The sequence below is a fragment of the Cygnus atratus genome, chromosome 6 (assembly GCF_013377495.2).
Source record: "Cygnus atratus isolate AKBS03 ecotype Queensland, Australia chromosome 6, CAtr_DNAZoo_HiC_assembly, whole genome shotgun sequence".
NCBI lineage: Eukaryota > Metazoa > Chordata > Aves > Anseriformes > Anatidae > Cygnus > Cygnus atratus.
Window position 1 is genome coordinate 8,733,098 of NC_066367.1, and position 23,951 is coordinate 8,757,048.

The 23,951-nt window shown below is 44.5% G+C and overlaps 1 protein-coding gene and 1 non-coding gene across 2 annotated transcripts in view; both read right to left on the reverse strand.

Annotated features, from left to right (window-relative positions):
* Positions 1–885: 885 nt before the first annotated feature.
* Positions 886–23,951, reverse strand: part of ABCA12 (ATP binding cassette subfamily A member 12) — an 84,419-nt gene continuing 61,353 nt past the window's right edge. Inside the window, exons 34-52 of the mRNA XM_050711645.1 lie at positions 23,360–23,446; positions 22,399–22,492; positions 19,692–19,819; positions 18,574–18,661; positions 17,171–17,276; positions 13,788–13,842; positions 13,131–13,308; positions 11,342–11,457; positions 10,603–10,762; positions 8,952–9,220; positions 8,133–8,343; positions 6,396–6,505; positions 5,669–5,813; positions 5,405–5,539; positions 4,055–4,158; positions 3,690–3,782; positions 3,131–3,236; positions 2,284–2,421; positions 886–1,064 (exon numbers count right to left, since the gene is read on the reverse strand). Coding sequence (XP_050567602.1) covers positions 945–1,064; positions 2,284–2,421; positions 3,131–3,236; positions 3,690–3,782; positions 4,055–4,158; positions 5,405–5,539; positions 5,669–5,813; positions 6,396–6,505; positions 8,133–8,343; positions 8,952–9,220; positions 10,603–10,762; positions 11,342–11,457; positions 13,131–13,308; positions 13,788–13,842; positions 17,171–17,276; positions 18,574–18,661; positions 19,692–19,819; positions 22,399–22,492; positions 23,360–23,446 — 2,443 coding nt within the window. The 3' untranslated portion in view covers positions 886–944. The remainder of the gene's footprint in view (positions 1,065–2,283; positions 2,422–3,130; positions 3,237–3,689; positions 3,783–4,054; positions 4,159–5,404; positions 5,540–5,668; positions 5,814–6,395; positions 6,506–8,132; positions 8,344–8,951; positions 9,221–10,602; positions 10,763–11,341; positions 11,458–13,130; positions 13,309–13,787; positions 13,843–17,170; positions 17,277–18,573; positions 18,662–19,691; positions 19,820–22,398; positions 22,493–23,359; positions 23,447–23,951) is intronic.
* Positions 22,192–22,265, reverse strand: TRNAN-GUU (transfer RNA asparagine (anticodon GUU)). Its single transcript has one exon. It is a non-coding gene; the product is annotated as a tRNA-Asn (tRNA).

Genomic DNA, 23,951 nt, shown 5'->3' on the forward strand with positions numbered 1-23,951 from the left:
GCACAGATTTCTGAGCAAGGCTGCTTCTCGTGGCTTCTACTTTGCTCGGGGAAATGTGACCTTCTGAAGCAAACATCTCCATACAAAAGGATTCAGGAAATAGTGCTGCTTCTGTCCTTCTTCTGCTGTAATGAAGGAGCCCTGGCCACCAGCCAAAAGGACAAGGAAGCTGCTTGGGGTAGAGACCTTCCATGGGGTACCAAGAGCCAAGAACTGCCTGGGAGCTGAGGACTTACCCTAGGTATTACAAAGAGCTGTAATAAAGCACAGCAAGACACCAGGGGAAGCAGTGACTTCTAAAAGAGTTATATTTGTACTGCCATAACCCACACATGCAGATAAGCTCTATGTCAGTACCGAAGATGGCCCCACCAAAGGCATACGCAACTCGCAGTACACAACACCTACATCCTCACAACACCCCTGTGAGGTAGGGCAGCGCCAGGAACCCTATTTCACAGGTGGGGAACCTGTCTCAACCGAGCAACTTTCCGTCCTCCAGGAAGTCTGCTGCAGAGCAAGGGGGGGAGTGTGGGCTTTCAGAGGGCAGCCACAGGGCTGCTTTTTTGTCAAACAGCCTGCACTGCCAACAGCTCCTCTGCTCTGCCACGGCCATTTCGGCTGTAAGCGAACAGCCATGACCAGCAGGAGCTGGTGATGCTAACTAAGTGCTCACAGGTATAAAAGTCATCAGACAACAACTGGGGACCAAAAACCAACAGCTGTGGAAAGACCAATCTGACTCGTAACCAAATGCTAGTCTTAAGTGCCTACTGTGTTCCTAGTAACAAAATACGTGCATATTTTAAAAGTACTTTAAGAAAATGTGACTTTGTATGCCTGCCATCCTAGAATCGTGGAAAACAGGAAGAAACTGAAAGAACCCTGAGGGGTCATGTCAGTTTTTTTCCGCAGCTTCTGCGATCCCTTGTGGTTGGGCCTCTTCAATAGATGGAGCTGAGGGTGCTGGCTTGGCTGCATGTGTCAGAGCTGTCTGATGTCACATCGGAAGCTACATCCACACCATCAGGATCTGCTTGATCTTTGGCAAAGTTGATGAAAACCTAGAAGTTTAAAGGGAAACATTCAGTATGTGACAGCGTAAGGAATTTATAATACGAATGAATAAAAAAGAGGAATGGTTGTTCATTTGACTGTGGGCCTGGAGAGAGTGCTCGGGAAGGGATTCACACTGGATTTGAGAATTGCAGAAGTTGGGCTTCTATGGCCTAATGTAAATAAATGGATGCACACTCCTCTACTGCTGAATGGACACCCGGGGATGCAGAGGGAGATGTTCCTGTGCAAAACCTAATTGTCCTGCAGCTCATGTTTCCGAAGTACTAGTGAGATAATACTCCTGTGTGGTAGTTGGTTTTGATCACAGCGTAATACATCTATATTATTACTTTATAAACCCATCTGTCTATATATAATTGACATCCATGCATGCACAGCTGCATATGATATAGATAGGTATACATAATCACATATAACAGTCTCCGTTTGAACAGTACCTAATGTATACATAAAATATTCTTACTGGAACACTATCTGCAATCACATTTGCATACACACAAATCCATGCTGTCCTCCCACAAAACACGACTCGGAGCTTCCTGCTGTTTGTCAGCCCATTTCTCTCACAACCATGGCCCCTTATTAAAACAATATCAAGGACCTCCTTCCCTCCTCCCCCAGATCTCTGTTGAACAATTTATAGGATTACAGGGCTTGCAGTTTTGCTCCTGTCTCTGGGGCAGACTGAATATATCAGATGCTGATGCTCAACAGAATGGTTTGTTCTGGGTAGGTGCTTATGGCACCCCTTCAGCTGAGACACTTCCTACAAGATTTTGATGGCAGTGGCAATGTTCTTCCAAGGGAAAATGAACTTGCGATCAAATACAGTACAAGAAAGGGCAAAATCAAGCAAATTTCCATGACTGGTGGTAAAAATCTGCTATCACAAGGCCTAGCACTGAGTTCTGGGGTGATTCATAATCCTGCTCTTCACCCATTCTCACAAGACTGCTGAAATCAGCATTGGCAGAGCAAAGAACAGATCTTTTATGCTACAGGCAGCTTTCTATGTGCAATTTCCTAGCACCAGCACAGGTATCTGGAGGCAGTAGTACTGATAAAGTATCCCCAGGAGGAATATAGATGGAAATCCCTTTCAAAACATAGTCTATTGTGTGCAGCAGTCCATTATGTGTAACCATCAGTCTACTCCCCTGTTAACAGTTTTAAACGGATGGCCACACATCTTTAATTCCTTACCTCCTCTAGCGTTGTTTGACTCACTGAGAAGTGCCTGATTTTGAAGGCTTCTTTGCTGGCTTCCAGGAGATCAAATATATTTGCTACCCCTCCTGCAGAGACTGGAACGTGGTACTCCACCATGTTGAAATGCCGATCCTGCGGGAACAGGAATGACGGGGTAGAATTAAGAGGTTGCTACCTGTGAAGAGCAGACAGATTTGATGGCTGCCTGGATGAAGATGGAAGCACAGAGGAGCCAGACAATGGGAGAATGAAGGGACAGAAGATGTGTTCTGTCCTTCTGGTTCCCAAAGGTGAGGAATATTATGGCCTGCTAGTGACCAGTGTTTCCCTATTGGGAGTTCTTGTAATTTTGTGACTGGGAGATGCTTCACCAGAACTGGAAGCTTGAGGGTCACCAGAGCATTCCCAACTCCAAGTTTGCTGTTGTCATTAATGCAAAGATTGGGTTATGGACGGGATTTGTGACTCAGTGATCTGGTTTTACAGTTATTCAGTTACTGGAAGCACTTGACCATCTCATTACTCACTGAATATAAAGTGCATTTCCTCCATGCAGTCAGGCTTCAGTGGAACAACTCACAGGGGCAGAGGGTCACCTTGCAGCTGCCTTACAGGATCACTATAGCTGTCTGGCTGAGGTTACTTAAGCCATCAAGGAAACTGGATGCTCCAGCCCTTGGGCGATGCTGTTGGGAGCTGTAACAAGTGTGTGAATCCCTTAGACTTTAAGAGCATGGATCTCTGTGTACTGCATGTTGCAAGATGTCTGCCTTGCAAAGATACTGTTGGTTAATATGGAAAGGCTGAGAAGGCATCCCCTGAATGCAATTGTCCTGCTTACCTTCAGGCATGTATTTGGAAAGTGTGACTTCATGAATTGTGTCAGTGTCTCCGTGCTAACTGTGTTGCTATTTAAGTGCATCTTCACAGTGAATCCTCTTCCAAACCTAGGGGAGAAAGAAAATCACAATTAACACAGTAGGAAAGAGAAACAGATAAAGAAAATCCTTTGAGAGTGCTGCACAGCCTCTTTGGGAAAATCTAATGCAGGCAGAGTGCAGCTTGAATGGGGTCAGGGTTGTTGACCTGGAGTGAATCTCAATAAGAAACTGAGCCATTGTGATAACTAACGAAATCAAAGCTCAACCCCAACATGCATTTTACATTTTCAGCAGTGAACAGATTACTTTGGGGAACACATCTCTTGGAAAAAAAGGCTGTGAGAGAGCAGAAAGCGCATTAGTTAACAGAATTTCAATGGTGTAGTAGGGAACATAAAATAGAAGATTGCTTATTTTGATGCCCTGTTAACAAAGGTCTGATGTCCAGAGCCCTCAAAGCTGTGTGCTAGCAACTCCACATGCCAATCAGTAGAAGTGAAATTGGTACACTTTACTGACCTGCTCTTGATATGCTGCAAAGAGCCGATGCACTGAAAACTCCCGTTCACCATAATAGCCAGCCTGGTACAGAGGGCTTCACATTCTTCCATGCTGAAAAAACAACCAAGAAACTCGAATAAGTCATCAAGAAGGCATAAATAAAATAGTTACTTTGGTGATCAGAGAACATTACTGCATCTTCCCTAGAGTACTGAAGTGCTGTGAGTCTACGTGGGCACCCCCATTCAGCCCCAGCAAAACCCCAAACCTGTTACAGCTCAGCGCCCTGAAATTCTGCAAGAAGCAATCAAAATTCTGGAGGATGGACCTCTCCACACCTCCTGAAGACCCTGAAACTGGAAAGAAAGCCAAAGCACCCCTACCTGTGGGACGTGAGTATCACTGAGCATTTGTTCTGCACTTCCTCACTGATGATTTTCCAAAGGTGGCGTTTAGCATTTGGATCCATTCCAGAGCTTGGTTCATCCTATTGGGAAAGACAGGACTAAATGTAATGCACTCAAAATCTTATCTTTCCAAGGCTTGTCCTATTTTTAGCTTCATCATTAGTGTTACATTTGCTAATAAGGACCCCCAGGTGAGCTGCCAGCGGTACAAATCAGGGAGAAGGATACTCCTGAACTGCATTATGGATATGACTGACACATCCCAGGCTTCCTTCATGCAAAAGCAAGTCAGCTTAAGACTTCCATCCTCGCTGCCCTTGGGAGCTGCCCAGCTCCCCTGGTGACTGCGGGGGAAACTCCCAAGCCCATATCGGACTCTTTATAGGAACTGAGTGCCTGTGGTACCACCATCTAAGATCAACCTGATGAAGCAAGTCTTGCATTTCTCCATTTACATAGACAGTAAGCCAGAGATGAAAGACAATATATTGTCTCCTGTTTCATGCATTGCTGATAAAACTGATAGCCAGCTTTCCATCACCAAATTGTTGTTATGGGTAATGCATTATATGAGGAAGAAAAACAGCTCGGGTTCATGTAGCAGTCAGTATGGAGGAAATTTCCCTACCTTCTCTTTTTATTGAGATTTTACATGTTACAAAAGCAGCTGAGGGGCTTGTGTGGTCAGAAGTAAAGGCAGAAGTGTAGGGCTGGATATGTGTTTGAGCAAGGGAGGTTTAAGTCCACTTAGGCAACAAGTTTAACGCTGGGAAACCTGCCCAAAGAGCACTGCACACATCCAAAACACAAGTGACAAACTGCACAAAAAAAAATGTATTTCAGCAATGGCATACCTCATGGAAGAACTGGAAAGTTTGAAGTGAAAGAAAAAAGGGAAAGCCAAATCTAGAAAAAACTGTTTTATGTTCTAACCTTGAAAGTTGCTCCTTTGCTCTCCTATTTATTTGCAGCTTTGGATGCTGCTTTTCTTGCAAGACTACACAAGGTAGTCAATACACAAAAATGAGAAAGAGCTGGGAACAAGGAAAATTTAACTGGCAAACAGAGGGCCTATTTTTGACCTCTAAAAGATTCTAACAGAAACTGGCAGACTCACCACTCTCTTACACCCTCAGAGAAAATGTGGGTGCTTGCTGGAATCTAAACTTTCCTTGGATGCACATGTTGTAAGGCTAATTTATTCCATATGGACATTTGAGGAATGTCCTGCAGGCCATGTCTAAGAAGGTTTCATTAGACTGCTCAGGTTCCGCTGCCAGCCCAGAGATCTGCTCAATTCCACCCAACAAGGCTCCCATTTCTCACCAGCAACAGAATAGATGGATTCCCAATGAGAGCCAGGGCAGTTGACAATTTCCTGTTGGTGCCATAACTGCACATAGAGGTGACTCGGTCTTTGTAGGCCATCAAATTCAGCCTGTGGAGAAGCTGGAGTACAATCTACGGGCAAAAGAGAACAACAGTGCCCAGGAATTAATTACCACACAAATTAGTGAAATACTAATTAAGTCAATGGAAAGGCTCTCAATAACAAGAAAATGCTTTAAGTCAAGCCCTAGTGTTACTCACTCCTTTGATCTCTCTCTCTGGGATGCCGTGGAGCCTAGCATAATAATACATGTGCTCTTCCACCGTCAGCAGGTCATCCAGGGCATCTTCCTGAGGACAGTAGCCAAACAACGACCAGTGTGCCTCGCTGATGTCATTCAAGGACCTGTGTAAGGAAGTCAGCAAGTCGGTTTAAACACACTGAATTGCTAATGCACTTTGGAATCAGATAGCAGAGATAAAAACCCTTTCTTCTGCTTCCTACCTCCTCCCCAGCCCTGGAAGAGAAATGCTATGAATTTGCAGACTTTCAGCTTTCAGGCCCTCAGTTCTGCAAAGGAAGAGCTGTATCTGTGAACCACAGTGTCTAGCACTTAAGTCTCCCAATTACCACCAACCCTTCAGATAGCATAGCTGCCACCAAGCCCACTCCTGTTAAACAGTGCTTAGAGATGAGTCCTTCTGGTCTCCAGAAGTGGAAGATCTGAGGATCTAGATGGAATGAATGGAATGAAGTGGAAGAAACACCACTGAGAACAGCAGAGGTATGACAGCAAAATGCAAACGGTAAGGAAGCAAGTATGCCATCTTCAAAGCATTAAGCTCCCTGCCTTATTCATTTTTGCTCTGCCTTGAATGTTTGGTTTTATTTCAGACTTCAACTTTTTTTTTCTTTGCCATCCAGCCTTATAAACTGTTTCCAGGCTGATCTGCTCACGCGCCTTCCCCTGAAATCACATCTCCATACCCAGAGTGATCCTGGACCTGCAACCTGCCGCTGGACGCTCCGATATCACCTGTCAGCATCTTAAAGATGGTCGTCTTCCCAGCTCCGTTCACACCAAGCAAGCCGAAGCACTGGGTTGTGGGAAAGAAAGGTAGAAACGTAACCATGCTGTATTTATAATGCAGAAATATTGCACTGAGATGAGCGCTCAGTGCAGCTTGTCACTTCTTTCCTCTGGACCCTTGAGCAAGATGAATTGCAAGAGAGGCAGAGATACTCGGAGCGTACGAACGTTATAATGGAGGTTGTTTATGGTACAATATACCGCAGCTTTTATTAGGATCGTTTGTTTGATATGGTGAAGAATCAAGGACGTGTCTCTAATAGAGTCGTTCCTTTTACTGCAAGGTGCATTTTTGCAGCGAACTCATCTGACAGGCCAAATCCTGATCATCTCATTTGTACAAAACATCCCATTGACAGGAACAGAGATATTCATAGGGATGAGGTGAGTGAGGTTTGTCCTGTCATTGGTAAAACCTTAATGCGACACAAGATTTTCTTCAAATAATCTCACTAATGCACTACATTAATAAGACTAAGAACTGGCTCCCTGTAGTGCAGTTCAGTATCTCATGCTAAAATCCATGTTTTATTGCTGAGGTTGGAGATATGCAGTTGTGTGTCGCATAAGCAATAACCATTGTGCTGATAATTACTGTTATTTTGATATCATTAACACAGACCAGCTGATCTGAAAACCCTAGTGTGCTGGGTCCTCTCCAGAGGCCCAGCATCCATCCAGAGCTCATCCCCACCTCAAGTTCCACGCAGGGACAGTGTCTGTGCACAGCCTGCAGTGATCAGTGAGGAATGGCACCCCAAGCCCCAAGCCCCACCAGCACTGGGATGACTTTTGCCAGGAGTTAGAAGCCTCGATGCCTGTTGTGGTTTGGAGAAATCCTCTGCCAGAAAGAACAGTGGCCACACTGCCCATGTGAAGCTGCTGTCCTCCTGCCCAGCACCCTGAATTCTTTCACGTGCCCAGTAGCTCAACGATACCCAGGATTATTTCCAAGCTTCCCCACTAGTCAGGTGAACAGCCTGAGATAGGATCTGGCCTCCAGAGGCCCCATAAATTTTCCTGTGGGTCTCAGATAATGTTCCATGTGCTCCTGTCTTTTCTTTTCTCCTAAGTTAGTGTTTTTATAGGTAACTGAACTGATGTGACTGAAGAATGTTTTTCTCTTTAAAGTCCTGATTCATGGAAATGCGTGTACAGCTGAAGTGATTTTGCTTTCTCTGATGGGCAAACACAAGCAGATAACCCTGACTCACTGTCTCACATGCAGTTTAGTTTAGATGAAGAATTGCAACTGGCAAAACGCTGCTGTCTTCATTTATGTATGGCAAGCCACAGTGATCCCTCCAAGACCACGCTGTGCTAGGTGCTTTGCAAACACAACATGCAGACAATTTGCTCTAACTACTGCCCCACACTGTCTCGTCCACTATTCCTGTTTCTAGGGCCTTCAGCTTGGTGCTTGGTGTCCCAAATCTACCAGGAGCCTTTAGTTGCTACCAGAACTCCAAGAATTAATATATAGTAAGTGCAAGGTGAAGGAAGGAAGAAAGAAGTCAGAGCAAAGCAAACCACTCCATTAGTACTGGGACAGTGGCAAGGACTGGGAGAGAAGATGATGGTGGGACTTTGGATCTGTCCCAGTGTCCCCCCTGTAGCCTTTCCCCTTGGCTTACCTCTCCAGCAGGAATCCCCAGGCTGATGTTTTTCACAGCCACGATGCGTTTGTGGGGAAGGTGGTAGATCTTTGTGAGGTTCTGGAGCTGCACCACGTCGAAGTCAGCTTTGCCGGACTCTACCCGGTTCCTCTCTGCCTGGACATCCCCGTCCTCGTCAGTCACAGGCAGCAGAAGCAGTGCTTTGCCATGCACTCTGTCAAACAGGTACCTATGTGGAGGGAACAGGGCCATTACCCTCTGGAAATCACAGACAGTAGGGGTCTGTGTGTTTGGGATACTGAGGAGCCGTCCTGCGAGACCCCAGAGCATGCAAATACACACAGGTATGCAGTTTCTATTCTATTTGCTCCCTCTAAGGCATAAAAAAAAGAAAGAAAAAAAAGTGTGTTCTCTTTCTGCCTCATTTTCTCTCTCATTCAGGAAATATTCTGAGCTGGAGCAGGTCCTGCCTTGTGGCCACGCTCATGGTGCAGGGAACAGGTTTTCACTGCTCACTGGAAAAAGATGAGGAGATTCAAACTGAGGAGGATCTCAGTGGACTCACTCCTCTCACCAACGAGCTAAACATCAGCCCACCAAAGCCAGAGCCCTGAAACGGGGGCTCAGTCCCTGAGCCAGCAAGGACTAGGAAAGGACTCCAGTAACCTACACCTCTATTAGTTGATCACTGTGTCAGAGAAAACTTATTCTGTGTTTGCAGAGCATCTCGGAAATTTATGGGCTGAATAATCAACAACAATGGCACAAGAGCCCAGAATAGAACCACTGAGCACTGGCTTCATCCATTCTCACTGCGAGACTCCAGATGTTACTTACTGTAGTACGTTGTTCCAGACCTTCTGAATCAACCTGTCATGAACTGTCAGACGAATGGCAAAAAACACGGTGCCCTGGATAAACATGGCAAACAGCTTGGATGTGGTCTTGTCCAGCTCAAAGGTTTTGTCAGGGTAGTCCACTCCGTAGGCTTTTAAGAAGCCCAGCAGCGCCTGATCCTGCGACAGTTCAATCAGGCCATAGCCAAAGCAAAATTGTGGGAACAGAAGGAACACATGCCTTAAGTTTTCAGCGAGATCATGCAAGCCCTGGAGAAAAAAAAGCAAAGCAAAACAAAACAAAACAAAAAAACAGCAGAGTCACTGTCTTTATTCATAGAATAAATTCACAGGTTTCACTGTGTGACTGAAGTGTAACAATTACATTGGGATTTGCTTGTGTCTCAAAGCAGAGATAAATTGAGAGCAAAGAGCTCTGGAGACAGCTTGTTTCACAGACACAAGGTCAGAGAAGTCAAGAGGCTGTGATCACCCATAGTAAGCAGCATCCAGTTCCTGGAGCAGCCACCTCAGCCGCTGCACGCAAGCAGCCAGAAACCCACCCGTGAGCCAGAGCTGAGTCCTGCAACAGAGCTGCACTGCCCAAAATTACTGTTGCTGCACCAACCCACTGCAGAGCATGGACTGTTCCCCAGTCTCGCTCCTCTGGAGTGCTGTCCTATCTGGTTTTCTTGGAAGAACATCTCCATAAAACACGAGATTTGGCACTAATAGACATAAAAGGGCTTTTCCAGTTAATTCATGGCAAAAGAGCCAAGTGCACGGCCTAACAGTTACGCACTCTCATATGCAGAGATTTGGTACATCTCTAGCAGAAGAAAGGATTAGTACATGCTGCAAAGTGGAGAGGCAGTAAATTAGCATGGGGAGAGGCTGACTCCCTGCCTCTGGAGAACAGAGAGAAAACCAGATTATATTCTTACATCCCTAAAATCCAGGGGGTTGCTTAGCAAGCGCTATCCACCTGGAGAGCAAAATCCAATGCAGCTATCGTTTTACAAAGCAATTGCCATTTATGTAAAAGAAAAAAAAAAAACAACATCTAGATATAAGGTGTACATTTTACGTTTTTATCCCACCGATTCCTAGGGATATCTCTATTTAAGAAAAGGCTTGACTTTAGGGAATCATCACTGTCTCAGAGTCATTCTTCATCCTTGCAGGGAGAAGATTGCATTACAGATCTAGCTGACAGACAGCTGGTGCTGGGCTTAATGCAGCACACTTCACACTCAGGGCAATCAAATCTAGTCATCACTCTCTAGTTTGTACGGCAAGAACTTAGCAATGGTTGAAGTTCCTGTCAACCTCGTATCAAACATCCATGCCCACTTCCTGCCCTTCTCTGCACGGGCAGTTTTTCACCTCTCTTTTTATATTCTTCCCTCTGTCACCATCCTGTCCATCTTTGCTGGGGGAGCAGATTTACACAGACAAGCAGGATTCCAATTTGATTCATGTCCTGTCTATAGGGAAGCCCACAAAGTCCTGCAACTAACGTCCTCTGCTTGGACTACATTACATATCTAGAAACCAGCCAGGAACCTGCTTAGGACACGATCAAACCCACCAAACTCAACAAGAAGTGTCCTGTCATTCTGCTCAGGGCTTGCTAATAGCAGGGATCCTACCTGGTCTGTGGCCTTTTCCTGGGAGAGCAGAAACACAACTGAGTGCGTGATTATGGTGTTGATGCCAAAGAACAAGTTGACGCAGACATAAACGATGAAGGCCATTCCTGTCTCTTTGAAGAACCCAGCCAGCAGGTACATCCATGAAAAAGTTGCATATCTATAAATTGCCAACAGCACAAAGAATACTCCAGTGATTAAAAGAGCAATTGAAAACCAACAAGTAAAGATCTCAGACAACATAACTGTCTTGGCACGCGACTAGCTTTCCATATTACAGGGTTGTAAGGGAGGAAAAATGGCTTTGTATCTGTTAGAATTTGGAGAAGTTTATGACAGAGGTTTTGAACATGTAGCCCTGATTGAAAGCAGACAGACAAGGCCTGGGGGATTTAAAGCCAGGGAGACCATTTTTCTAACTTTTCTTGAATTTTCCTGTGTTTTTTCTTCCCTTGTTGATTTTGAAATGTTTCTGCATCAAACTTTGCAATCGCTCAGTAAATATATGCTTGCAGCCCAGGCTATAACTGTGAACTTGCATATTTTGTACCCTCACACAGATTTTGCTTTGAATAAAGCAGGTATAACAATAGCTTAGCTCACTGTTCCTGGAAGGAGTCACCACTTCTGAAGTGAACACTGAAGAAGAAAGCCCACATATTCCTCTGTTGGGTCCCAAATCACAGCAGCCTGCAATATCCAGTTCCTCACTCTGATATTTAAATAGCTTCATACTTACCCAAAGAGTAGCAGCAGAAGAAATACTGCCAGTAAGTTATTGTTGTTGCAGAAAGCTGGTATCTGGAAAGATGAAATAACTCCTACTGAGAGTCCAATAGGGACCATAAAAAGTACCTGTAAAACGATATTAAAAAGATGTTATTAAGATGGTAATTCTTATGCATTTTTCTAGAACGATATGAAAGCAGCAAAGTCTGAATTTGTTCCCACCATTGCTGCTTAGGTTTTCTAGGAGAAATCAAACACATTTGGGGGGTCTCAGTCCTCCTGAAACCCTAGGGAGTCTTCCATATGGATCCTGCAAAGCCACTTGGAATAGGCTAAATGTAAAAAAAAATAAAAAATAAAATAAAATAAAATAAAATAAAAATACAAAATACCCTTTGGGTTTCTGTTAGCCTTGCACTTCGTTGCTTTCTATAAATCTGGTCTCCATAACGTTGTGTCAAGCTATGGCCTACCATGCACCTGCCTTGAGAGGTTCCTCTCTTCCTCAGTTTTGGGATTTAAAAGAATTGACTGGTGGGGAGTGCTGGATTAGTTGCAGCCCACTGAATAATGATTGTGGCAAGGATTCTGGGGATTTTTCCACAGGCTGATTTACAAATATGCAGTGCTGGAACAAGGGCTTGGACTGGGCAAACAGAAACACCATCTGCCCCATTCTCCAGCCCCTGTGCCATGACTCAGGGATGCTGTGCCAAGCCAGACTGAGGCCACAGTTCACATTAGCCAGAGGATTTCAGGCCTTAGCCCTCACTGCATCAGAGAGGGGCTGACCACCCAGATACCCTTGCAGAATTCCTATTTTCAGGAGCTGATGTTATTGCTGGGATTTTAGGTGCTAGAAAAATGCACTGATGGAAACCCATGGGATATGTGGAGCTGGTCACCATTACAGCACAGGTGGCAGTGCCAAAACTCCAGAGCAGAGACAGTCTGCACTTGCAGATTTCTAGCTATGTGAGGGTTTGACATCGCGCACCGAAGGTAATTCATAAGACACAAAGCACTTTAGTCTACAGACACTGTGCATATTTATCTTCTTAGCAATGCTTTCCAGCAGTGCTATTAACCCTCTTTACCATGAGGAGACTAAACTTCAGGCAGTACAAGAGCATGCCTACACCACATAATGCAGCACAGTGCTGGGGAGCTCAACTATCTATAGGAACAGGGTGGTAAATCTATACAGCGCAGTGCAGCACTGTAGAAAGCCACTTGCTCACATCCTGGAAGGCACAGAGCTACATTAGTAGCTCTTCTTGGCTTAAAAAACCTTTATAACAGATAATCTTGAAGAGAGCATTCAACCCAGCAATGGATTTTTGCCCAACAGAGGACTGTCAGCTGTGAGATGTCTGCTAATGTCACACCCTGTGGTCCCAGGGTTTCCAAAATGGCTGAAGCCTCGAGCCCCAAATCCTTACCCTAGATGCATAAAGCCTGCGTGACAACTCATCTTGCCCTGCAAGCTAACCAAAAAGCAGCTTGCTGCTTGCATGCTAAAATTGAAATCAAGCTCTGGCCTGTTCTGTGCTGCTCTTGTATAAATGTGCTGAGTGTTTTGCATACACTTGAGGGAGAAGGAATGCCTTTGCTTAGCAAAATCCAGTGTTGCGGTTCACATTTAATTGTCTTCAATGCCTTTGAGAACAATTACTACATAACACACTTGGTAGTGATAATATTAATAAGTCTAGGCAACCAACTTTAAATAAAGAACATTTTTCCCCTCCTGCTGCTGAATGCTACTCTTGATGCATTTAAGAACGTGAATTATTTACCAGATCATAAACGAAGTTAGTCACCCAGTAGCTTGTCATCCCAATGCCTGAAATATGCTGCAGTTGCTTGGCTTTGGTTTGATGTTCTTTCACCACATATAGCACAAAGCTTGCAGTTGTGATAGAGTAGCCAACCAGAACTGACATTGAAACTATGATATCGAGTAAGCTGTTGAGCCTGGGGAGAAAGCAGAGAAAGATGTATATGGTGAGTCAAAGTGGTAGACATCCCTCATCACATTGTTAGAGCTCAGAAACTAAAAGGGCCTGATGGGGTGCCAGTCTTTTGCTAGTGTTTATTATTACGCCTAGCAAAAAAGGACTCACAACACTGAGTCAAGACAGCCACAGCATTGATTGGAAAGGCCAAAAGGAAAATTATGTAATTAATATTATACTGAAGCACAATGATGTGATACTGTAACTGTGACCTCCAGATTTAAATGGGATCCTGCAAAAATACCCTAACAGGAATCATCAGTGCTGTGGCATGCAGGATCCTACTCATGCATAAAGGTAATGAAGGCAAGGATGGGAACAGTTTCCACATTTGGAGGGAGATATTTAGTAATTTTGGCTGCTTTATGGTTTTCAAGAAACTGGTTTGCTTCTTTTGAAGCTAAACTATTCAGGCATCAGCCAAATGAATCTTCTTACATTACTTGTTCTTGACTCTGTCCTCCAGGATATGGGTGAGCTGATAAGAAAATACCTAAAAAGAAACAAAAAGAAAATAAATTTAAAATGTAGCTAGCTTAAAGTTTCTTTCCCCAGCTCTTGAGGTTGGCAGTAATACAGAAAACTAAGTAGAGAAGAAAAGCAGACCAAAAGTTGTTCTTGCTCTATCGTCTTGGTGTGACCTTGGGCAGGATTTTGAATGTCCCCATTTTTCCTATGACTTCATATTGCTGCTCAGCAGCTGTGAAATTCAAACCCTAGGCCTCGTTTCTGCATCTGTCCAGCTTTAAAGGCTGTATCACTCACTTCAGCAAGAGCACTCCTACGCCTAAAATTAGCCACGTGTTTGTGGGCCCATGTATTTTAGGTTAGATTCTTCAACACTGATGCATTCAAAATTGGTGAATATGTTTCATTTTAAAGCTGCTGCTTGATGATCTCACTGCATTTCATCTTTTATTTTATCATGAGAAACAAATCATTCCCTACTGCCTTTCTCCACAGCTATTATCTTCCTATATTATATGTTTTTACCTATACGGGGATCTGTTGAGAAGCTAGCATTAACCCAAGTAAGCTGCAGACACCTTTGTCCCCAGTTTGACAATGAGTTAATTCTGAACAATTGTCTTATGCAGTCAAAAAGCCAAAACCAAAACCAGAGCATTTTGTTCAAAGGAACTAGTGAACATTGCTTTGTTCAGAGGCAATTTGTGCCCATAAAACCAGAGGTTTTTTTAACAGGAGGAGTAACCTCAGGGACTCTGGTGGGGCAGTTCCAACCTCCAGTGAAGGTCAATGCCTTGTTCACACCAAAATGACAGCTCATTCTCTACGGCTCCAGCAACCAAGAAAGGGTTTAGGTCAAGTTTGTGCCCAAAAATGAGGTTCTCCACCTGGACTTAGGCACCTGAATAAACGTCTCAGTTCTCAGCAGGTGCTGGAGAATCTCTGGCTGCTCTTAAATGCAAAGAGATTTGCTAGCACACAGCACCTCTGAAATGTAAGCTCCTCAGTGCCTGACTTTGGGCAGCTGTAAAAGGAAGGACAATTTTGGGCTATTTTCCTGAAGAAGGAACACTCTGACTCGGGGGCCAGCAAGGAGGAAACTGTGGTTTTAGGTGACCAACTGCCATACTGAGCAAATAAATCTGCAAGGGAGGATTTCCTAGGAAATTCATTTCCAAGGGGAAAAAATCCTCAGCCTTGCCATAAGCGAGCAAAATGAAATTAAAATCTTGGGCTGCTGATAAAACCCCATAAACAGTCAGGAAATGTTTCCCTTCTCTAAAAGAGGGAGAGAAAAAGATACCGTCTGTCTAATCTGTTAATGCTCCACTATAAAGCCATTTTCCTTTGCTGAAGCTTAGGCTAGAAGTCGGAATTTCCATTTCAATGCTTTCTCTTTTTTGTTGGTTGGGATTGAGAGAAGAGAAAGCACAATATACATAAGTCAAAAGCTATTATGACTTGCTTAGTGACAGGGTAAAAAGCACTTCATGTATTTTTTAAAAAAATATACACTAAGTCAAACCTCTAAAGCAGGACTGGCACCTCTTTCAAACTGCTGAAACGACAACACACTTTTATCTGGCCATTTCAATGCTTCTTAAACTGTCATTTATTTGTCACAAAAACAAATAGATTTAGCTGCCAGGGACGTACCACACGGACCGTCTGTTCAATTGTATTTCAAACTGGATTTACACTACCCCGAGGGAGCTATCCTCGTCCATTCATTTTATTTTCCCCATTCTATGGATCAGATCATTAGTGGGAAGCGGAGAATTATCTGCCTGGTCATTTACTACTGAGCATTTCGTTCAGAAAAAAAAGACACACACACAGCAGGACAGACAGAATAAAAACTGCTGCTATTCTCTCCCACTGAAAATTGTTATTTTGCTGGTATCAAACTTTCCCTGTGCAAACTTTCTGACTTTTCACATGAGCCTTTCGTCCCACTACCACATGCGTTGGGAATACAGAGATGGGGAGAGCATCACTGCTTAATAATTCACCTACTTTGGGAGGTGCCTGCTGCTGGAAGCACATGGCTCAGGTCCCCTCTCTCTGCACCCTGGCAGGGGCTCTGGCTTTGCCATGTGATTTTGCAGTGCATACTGAAGAGCCTGAACCTTCTGACCTCAAGGGCATGCTGTGATCTCAAAGGCACGAGCCTTTATTTTTGGACAGGGGTAGAGACAAGGCGCTGGTTTTGCTTGTTGTGAGGGGACTCGCAGTGCATCAGTATGTGGAGGTGGGAAGAGAGATGTGCTGCTTCGACTTGCAATCAGCACTCTGCTGTGCCTTGGATTCATGGCATGGCACTGAAGGCTTCAGAGCAGGTGCCTTTTCCCTTATAGTTAAATTCAGGCACATCATCGAGGAGTAGTCTTATGAGCAAAGTGACACTGTCACCTATCTCACTGTCACCTGGAACAGCAGGCATCAGAGATGAGGAGGGCTTGGCATGGCCACAACATGGCTGGAAGGGCACCGTTTGTCACAGAAAATCAACTGGGGGGCATTCTGCACACAATTGCTACTCTTGTCAGGTCCAATACACCTCTGTATAAGGCTTCTCAAAATGACATCCATAAAAACCTTCCCCTCTTCTCCCTGCACCCCTCCATCCCCAGGGACAGGTGTACATACACAAACATATTCGTGCCCGTGCTGCACCCTGAACGTAGGCTAACCAGCAAACACTAAAATAAGGTACCCAGGTTTATCAGCAGCAATTTGGGTTGCTGCATTGCATTACTGAGAAGAAACTATGAGAACTTATGAGCCCAAATGGGCTACTAATGCTCCTTGGGATCTGTGTGCTTCATGCGTGAGAGGAAAAATAGAGCTGAAAATGATGTTTCTCACTTAATCTCACTCTCTCTCATTCACACTCAAAGACAAACATACACATACCCACACATCCCGAGCTGCTCTCAGCAGAAGGGTGAAATATTAAAATTAACTAATCTAAACCACCCATGGAGATGACCTGAAGTAGCCTTTCTGTGCATAACTAACAGGCACCTAACAAAAGACAGCTATTTCAGTACCATAACGAGAAGCAATAAATCCAATAGCAACCGTTGCCAGTTTTTGGATGAAGAAGTATTTTATGTAGAAGCTGAGGTCTGCCCTGTCCAACTCCCCTGAATCTTTGACAAAGGCACATAAAATATGCCTTATTCATGTTTTTCAATTCTGTTTTTAAAGGAATCTGCATCATTTGGAATTTAAAAAATGGCCTCACTGAAGTCAAGGTAAGTGCTGTCATTGATTTCAACACAACCATGATATTCCCTGGGAGAATATGAGCTGGGAGAAATTGTCTGTTCATGTGAAGGGCCACCTACCATAGCTGGAAGACTCATTTTTTGGCAGATTAGCTCGAAGAATGAAGTTGTTCAAGCTGTTCAGATAGGCTGGAAGGCTGTGATAACCTTCGGGATTATACCACACCTGCACAGAATTGAGAAATTGAAACAAATTGGGAGAGAAATTGTTACTGATAACATTTTGGTTTGTTCTGCTTGCACAAATGAATCATTCCATAGCTGTTATCTGAATTCATAAGGCTCTACAAGTTAAAGTCCAATGATTAAACCACATCAAGCACCAAATGAGTATAAAAGCACATTTCACTTAAAATGTGAACAGTCCCATCAGCTTCATTTGCCTTCTGGGAGAGAAAAAAGAAGCACTAGCTGGCTATGTGACAAAGCATACAGATTTTCTTTTCTGTAATAAGTTGCTCAGATCTTAAGAGTACCAGCAGTGGTGACTTCCAAAAGAAGGCTGGACCAGTCAAACATTAAGGAAAAGATTGCTTTAGGGCAGAAAATAGCCACCTTCTCTTTTAGCAACAGCCCTTCCCACCCTCATAGTAACTCTTTTTTGCCTTTTGTTTAGAGGTGTAAGTTACCTTTCATAGCACAGAGGGCTTATGCTATTAAAGTTAGAGGCTTAAACACAGCCCACAGCATCCCCCTTTGCATATCCCCAAGTTCTACACACTAAACGACTATTTTCCTTGCCCTAGCAGAGCAACTACTGCTTGAGAAAGAGAGGGCTGGAAGCCTGCCCTGTCTCCAGCACTATCAAGGTTTCAGGTATTAAATCTGACACATGATAAGCAAATATCGAGAGCTTTCAGATATAGGATCGGAGGGGTGAAAACATCTGCAAACTGATTATAAGAGCTCTGAGCACTAGTGAAAGAATAAACCCCCAAATTACCTTTTCTTGGGACCACCTCTGAAAACAGCACAGCTCTTCAGGAACACTCTATTTACTGGTAACTAGGTTTTCCAAGGAGACAAAGGGAGCTTGTAAACTCTTGTGTTTCTTTCCCTACCTTAAGTTTCAGCCTTGTTATTTTATTCTTTTTTTAACACTGATGTGTTAGAACATTTTCACTGAGCAGAAACAGAGAAATGGGTAAATCAGAACATACAAGGCAGACCTAGCTAAGGTACATACGTTCTCTCGTGAGATAAAGGTGCCACTAACTGATCTTTTCACTTTTCTGTAATAAAATTATGACAGCAGAAAAATTGTTTCCTACTAGCGAGAGAAGTCAGACCAATAAAGAAGAATGGGGAGAGGAAGGGAAATAAACGGAAAGTCATCTCTGCCATGCCAAGCTGCAGATCTCAGAAGTTTTTGCTTTATTTTCTGCAATATCACTAAAGTCAACATCACTCCTGCATCCCCCACTTCCCCTGCCACAACAAGCTAGCAGATGGAGGTCAGTTACCTTAGTTAATGTTCTGCTGGGCGGCACTGGCTTGATGTCAAACTGGAGATCTCTTGTCAAAGGCATCCCGAAGCTCCAGCCACCATACCTGAGGGAAAAACCCACAAAGAAATGCATTGTTATCCTCACCCAGAAGCTTTAATACCACCGTTGGTGTACAGAAGCATGGACTCTTTGGAAACATTCATGTGCTGCATGCTACCATCACCTTAATTAATTCTTGGTTGATTTGAAACAGAAAATCTTATCCCAGTATGTGGTATGATGCCATGCCAACACAGCTACAGGAGCCCTTATTTGGGGGGAAAGAAAAGGAAACAAACTCAGAGGCACTGTCACAAAATTGCCTTCATTTGAGAAACATTTTGGAGCTGCTTCCTCACCACACTGGAACAAGATGACTGCTTCTTTCCCAGAAGCTGAGCAGCTCAGGTTAAATCAATGGACAGATGAACATATTCCTTGACAACCTTAATGGCAGGCTATTTTTGCCCCAAGACATGCTGTGCAGCTGTGATGCAGACTCCACATACTAATAGCTCCAACGGCCCCCTGGTGCAAGAAAACACTGAACTTCTAACTTCCTTGGAACGGATGCACTTGTTTAAGTGAAGCACACACCAAGACTCTTCAGAGAATTAAACGTGAAGGAGAATCTCTCCCTAGGGTTTGCTTCATGACAGGCTGTGTCAGATTTTCCTCTTTTTAAACATTTCTGAGCCAGACAACAGCTCATCTGTGGATGCAGCCATCAGCCCATCAAGTGATTGACATGTTATCCCTAGGTGCTCTCTGCTATGATTGAGCAGAGCACTTACACAAAACCTTTATCTTTAGCTCTGTAACTGCAGTGCATTTTACCTCCTTCCACCAGATTCACAGAGACCGTCAGCAGTGGGGTCCTGCTAAACCCTTACTTCACTGCCCCCACTTCGAGTACAGGGGTATGATACATGTTATACGTGCTCCCATTGCACTTACAGAATGTCAGAATCATAGAATTGATTAGGTTTGGGTTAGAAGAATTAGGTTTGGGTTGGAAGGGACCTTAAAGATCATCTAATTCCAACACCCCTGCCATGGGCAGTTCAGAGAATGACTGGAGGCATGTGCTGTACCGTTTTTGCAGGAAGTCTTTGGTGGTTGCCAGAATGTAGGTCTCCACATTGTGCCCCGTAACGTTATAAAGCATCCGTGTAGAGAAGGTCCTTCTGTGAGGGGGAGTATAGTTTGTCTGCGGGCATGTCTGAGAGGAGATAAGTGAAACAAACATTAGTGGCTATGCTTTAACTAAAAACCTAGCATATCAGGACAAGATTGAGAGCTGGCAATGGTGACATTCTGGTCCCGGAACTGATTCCTACAGAAGCTGGTGATCTGCAAATCAGGGTGCCAAGACCCACAGCATACATCTCTGTGTGCTGTTCTCAATGTATTTAGTGAGGCGCTTCAAAAACAACCTTTGCTTGAGTCTACACTTCAGTTTTACTAACATCAATGAGACCTTGAAATGTGCTTCATGCTAGGTAGGAAGATTTTTCCTGAATTAAGGCTGATCCTATTTAGAAGAGCTTCAGAGTGACTGCACTGACAATGGCAGAGGGCAAAACAGCTTCATGGAGCAGAAAACTCCACAGTGGCCTCAAACTCTCATCTTGCATTTCACAGTAGCTATGCTCTACATTTTTACTTTACTGTCAGTCATTGGGAATATTTTCCAGAGCCTCAGAGAAACCTTGGATTAGTCCTGAATATATAATTTAACACACTGAGGGTCAAAATCACATCGACTGTTTCATAAGGTTGAAACGTCCTACACCAGACAGCATGCTGGCTGCTTCTTTCAACTCATCCATAACAAAAACCCTGGCCTCCCCTATTGTGTATCTGTTCAAAACTTTACATCAGAATACACAAAATAGCTGCCTTCACGCTGAGGAACACCTGCCTGTGCCTGCTAGAAGTGAGAATCAGCTTTGAACATTATCCTGACTTACCAGAGGAACGATGCCAATACTTTTAACAATATGAAATTAAGTGTCTGTCCAGAAAACTGCATAAAATAGCTGCATTGTAAGGAATGGCTAGGAATGTTCTACTAAGTACACGCTTTATCTTACAAGCAGTGTCAAGCTGCGCCTTGAATTTGGTTTCCTACTGGAAAAAACTGAAGACAGGTGAACAGCACTGTGGGGAGGAGAGCTCACCTTCCAACTGGACACGTTAAATTTTAACTTTCTTGGGGCAGAATCTGTCTTTTCCCCATGTGCATCTAAAGGCACTGAGCTCAGCAGGGTCCAGATCTGGTCCTGTATGTACCACCTCAATGCAAATAACTGATATTATTAATCATCACTATTTGTAACGGGGAACAGAGTAAAAGCAGACAGATCTAGACTTTGCATAAAGTTAAATTCTGAAGAGCAAACAGCAATAATAGCTGTGCTTTCACATAATGACAGTGCTGTATAAAATGCAATTTTCCTCTTGAATACATGCTCACCTCTGCTAAATGGGACAATCATACAACACTCAAAAACACCATTAAACCTTCCCCCACCAAGGGGAGCAAGTCAGATATATTAGCATGCAAATCTTCTGAGGTTGCCATTTCCTTTCCTGTCCCCAAACTGGTGCAGACAGTCATTACCCAGGGTACAAAATCATGGAATCATTAAGGTTGGAAAGACCTCCAAGATCATCTGGTCCACCACCAATGTCACCCATTAAACCATGTCCCTAAGCACCATGTCCAACACTTCCTTAAAAACCCCCAGGGACGGTGACTCCACCACCTCCCTGGGCAACCCGTCCCAATGCCTGACCACTCTGAGAAGAAATGTCTCCTCACTTCCAACCTGAACCTCCCCTGGCACAACTTGAGGCCATTCCCTCTAGTCCTGTTACTAGTTATCTGAGAGAAGAGGTCGACCCTCAGCTCCCCACACCTCCCTTCAGGTAGCTGTAGAGAGCAATAATGTCTGCCCTGAGCCTCCTCTTCTCCAGACCAAACACCCCCAGCTCCCTCAGCCACTTCTCACAGGACTTGTGCTCCAGGCCCTTCACCAGCTTCATAGCCCTGTTCTAGACATGCTCCAGGGCCTCATGTCCTTCTGGTAGTGAGGGGTCCAAAACTGAACACAGCACTTGAGGTGCGGCCTCACCAGAGCTGAGTACAAGGGGACAATCACCTCCCTGGTCCCACTGATACAAGCCACGATGCCACTGGCCTCTTTGGCCACCTGGGCACACTGCCGGCTCATGTTCCGGCGAGCATCAATAAACACCCCCAGATCCTCTTCCTCTGCACACCTTTCGAGCCACTCTGCCCCAAGCCTGTAGCACTGCATGGGGTTGTTGTGGCCAAAGTGCAGGACCCGGCGCTTGGCTATGTTGAACCTCATCCCGTTGGCCTCCGTCCATTGACCCATCCTGTCCAGGTCCCTCTGCAGGGCCTCTCTACCTTCCTGCAGATTGACACTTCCCCCCAACTTGGTGTCATCTGCAAATTGAGGGTGCCCTCAATTCCCTCAGCCAAATATCAATAAAGGTATTAAAGAGGATGGGCCCCAACACCGACCCCTGGGGAGCAATGATCAGAAAAAGACAACCGCCCTCCGTCCCTGGGTGGGCTTGAACCACCAACCTTTCAGTTAACAGCCGAACGCGCTAACCGATTGCGCCACAGAGACACAGGGCCCAGCAAAAACAGGAGGGATTTTGAACACTGAGTTCACTGTAGCTATTGTGCCTGCTCAGAAAACTGCTCCCAGCCCACAAGTGTCCCCCCCCAAACTCCTTCCCTTTTAGCTTTATTTGAATTACCTGGATGCCATCTGTGCAGTTGCAGGCAGAATACTTGGTTTGGGGGTTTCCACTGGTAATCCAAGGGCCAAGCATGTCTTCACTTAAACACTGCCTGAAAATGAAACACATTTTCCTCTGAGGTTCTCTATACCGAGGCGTAAACGATCCTAACTGATGTCACGTTTAATGACAGCAAAGATGGAAGTGAGTAGATTCAGTGGAATAACAGACCTTCTAGTCAGCTCTGGGGGCTTGAGGGAGTATTTGTCCTCATGCTGACTTGGTTGAGAACCCTCACCACAGTTCTCCATGCCTGGATTCATTCAGCTGATTAGAAAGAACCCAGACACCTCTTCATTACCGCTGCGGGCCTCGTAAGGAGATAGCTCACCCAGGCCAAACTTCCCAGGTATGGGGTCAACCTGCTCTCATCCCGGCATCCTGTCACCACCAAAAATGTTCTTTTACTACTCATAGTAAAGGAATCCACTTAGGGTGGTGGATACTTCTTCAGGCAAACAAAACCACCAGGTTCAAGGCCCTGGGACTGTGTGGAAGTTCCAGTCTCAGCCTTAAAGCACAGTATAGCTTGCTGTCTTCAAGCATATCTACAGTTTTGTGCTGGCAGATGTGAGCCTTCACTCCAAGCCATGTGGGCTCTCAGCAGGGCTGAGGTTTGCTTCAAACCAATCAGGACAACTCAGCTCAAGACTGACCTTCATCCAGTCAGCTCCATCTGTAAGGGGAGCAGTGAGCTAGGACCTGCCTTCAAAAGGCCTCCTGGATATTTTCTAGTGAGCTGAGTCTGCAAGTCTGTCTGGAGACAGGCAGGAGGTATTTTTTCTCTGTATGTGGCACCCGCACATGCAAATTCTGCAGATGATCAAAGATAGCTATTAAGGGTCTGTTGTCTAATAGGGTTATGTCAAATCTCTTGCAGACAGGATTTAAACGGGAAAATAAAACAAGAACTACTTACGAATTGCTTGCATTCATGCATGTGTTATCTGTCCCAGGGAAAGCAAGCATCGATGCAACTAAAGCATCCGTGGTTTCATTGAAATTCCTAAAATATAACAATAAAAAAAAAAGTTCAAGGTTCTTCCACTACCACTGAGCAGAAGAAAGCTGTCTGAATGAAATAAGATTTATTTATGATGCTAAATAAATGATTATTTGTGGTGCTAGTCTTGCAAACCACTTAAGTAAAAGCAGCACGAGGGCTGTAGCACAGGTTTAAAAGGACTGGTCATTGCTTAGCACTGCACTCCTACTCTGGTGACTTGCTGCCTCCAGATCGAAGCGAGATACTGAGGAGCTTTTGAACAATCAAAACTCTGTTTCCAGGAAAAAAGCATCTACTGCAATTTTCAGGCATAACTTCTAGTCTAGTCTCAATCAGCTCTCACATATGTGAAGTCCATTTGTTTTAGGTCATTCAGAAAGATGCTCCTCCCTCCTCACCCAGCTATCTAGCATTTATCCATCAGGAGAAGCAGAGAGCTTTAGGAATACAGGACTCAGAGACACGTGTCTCCTTCCCCCATCTAGCAGTACTGAAGCAGAAAGGC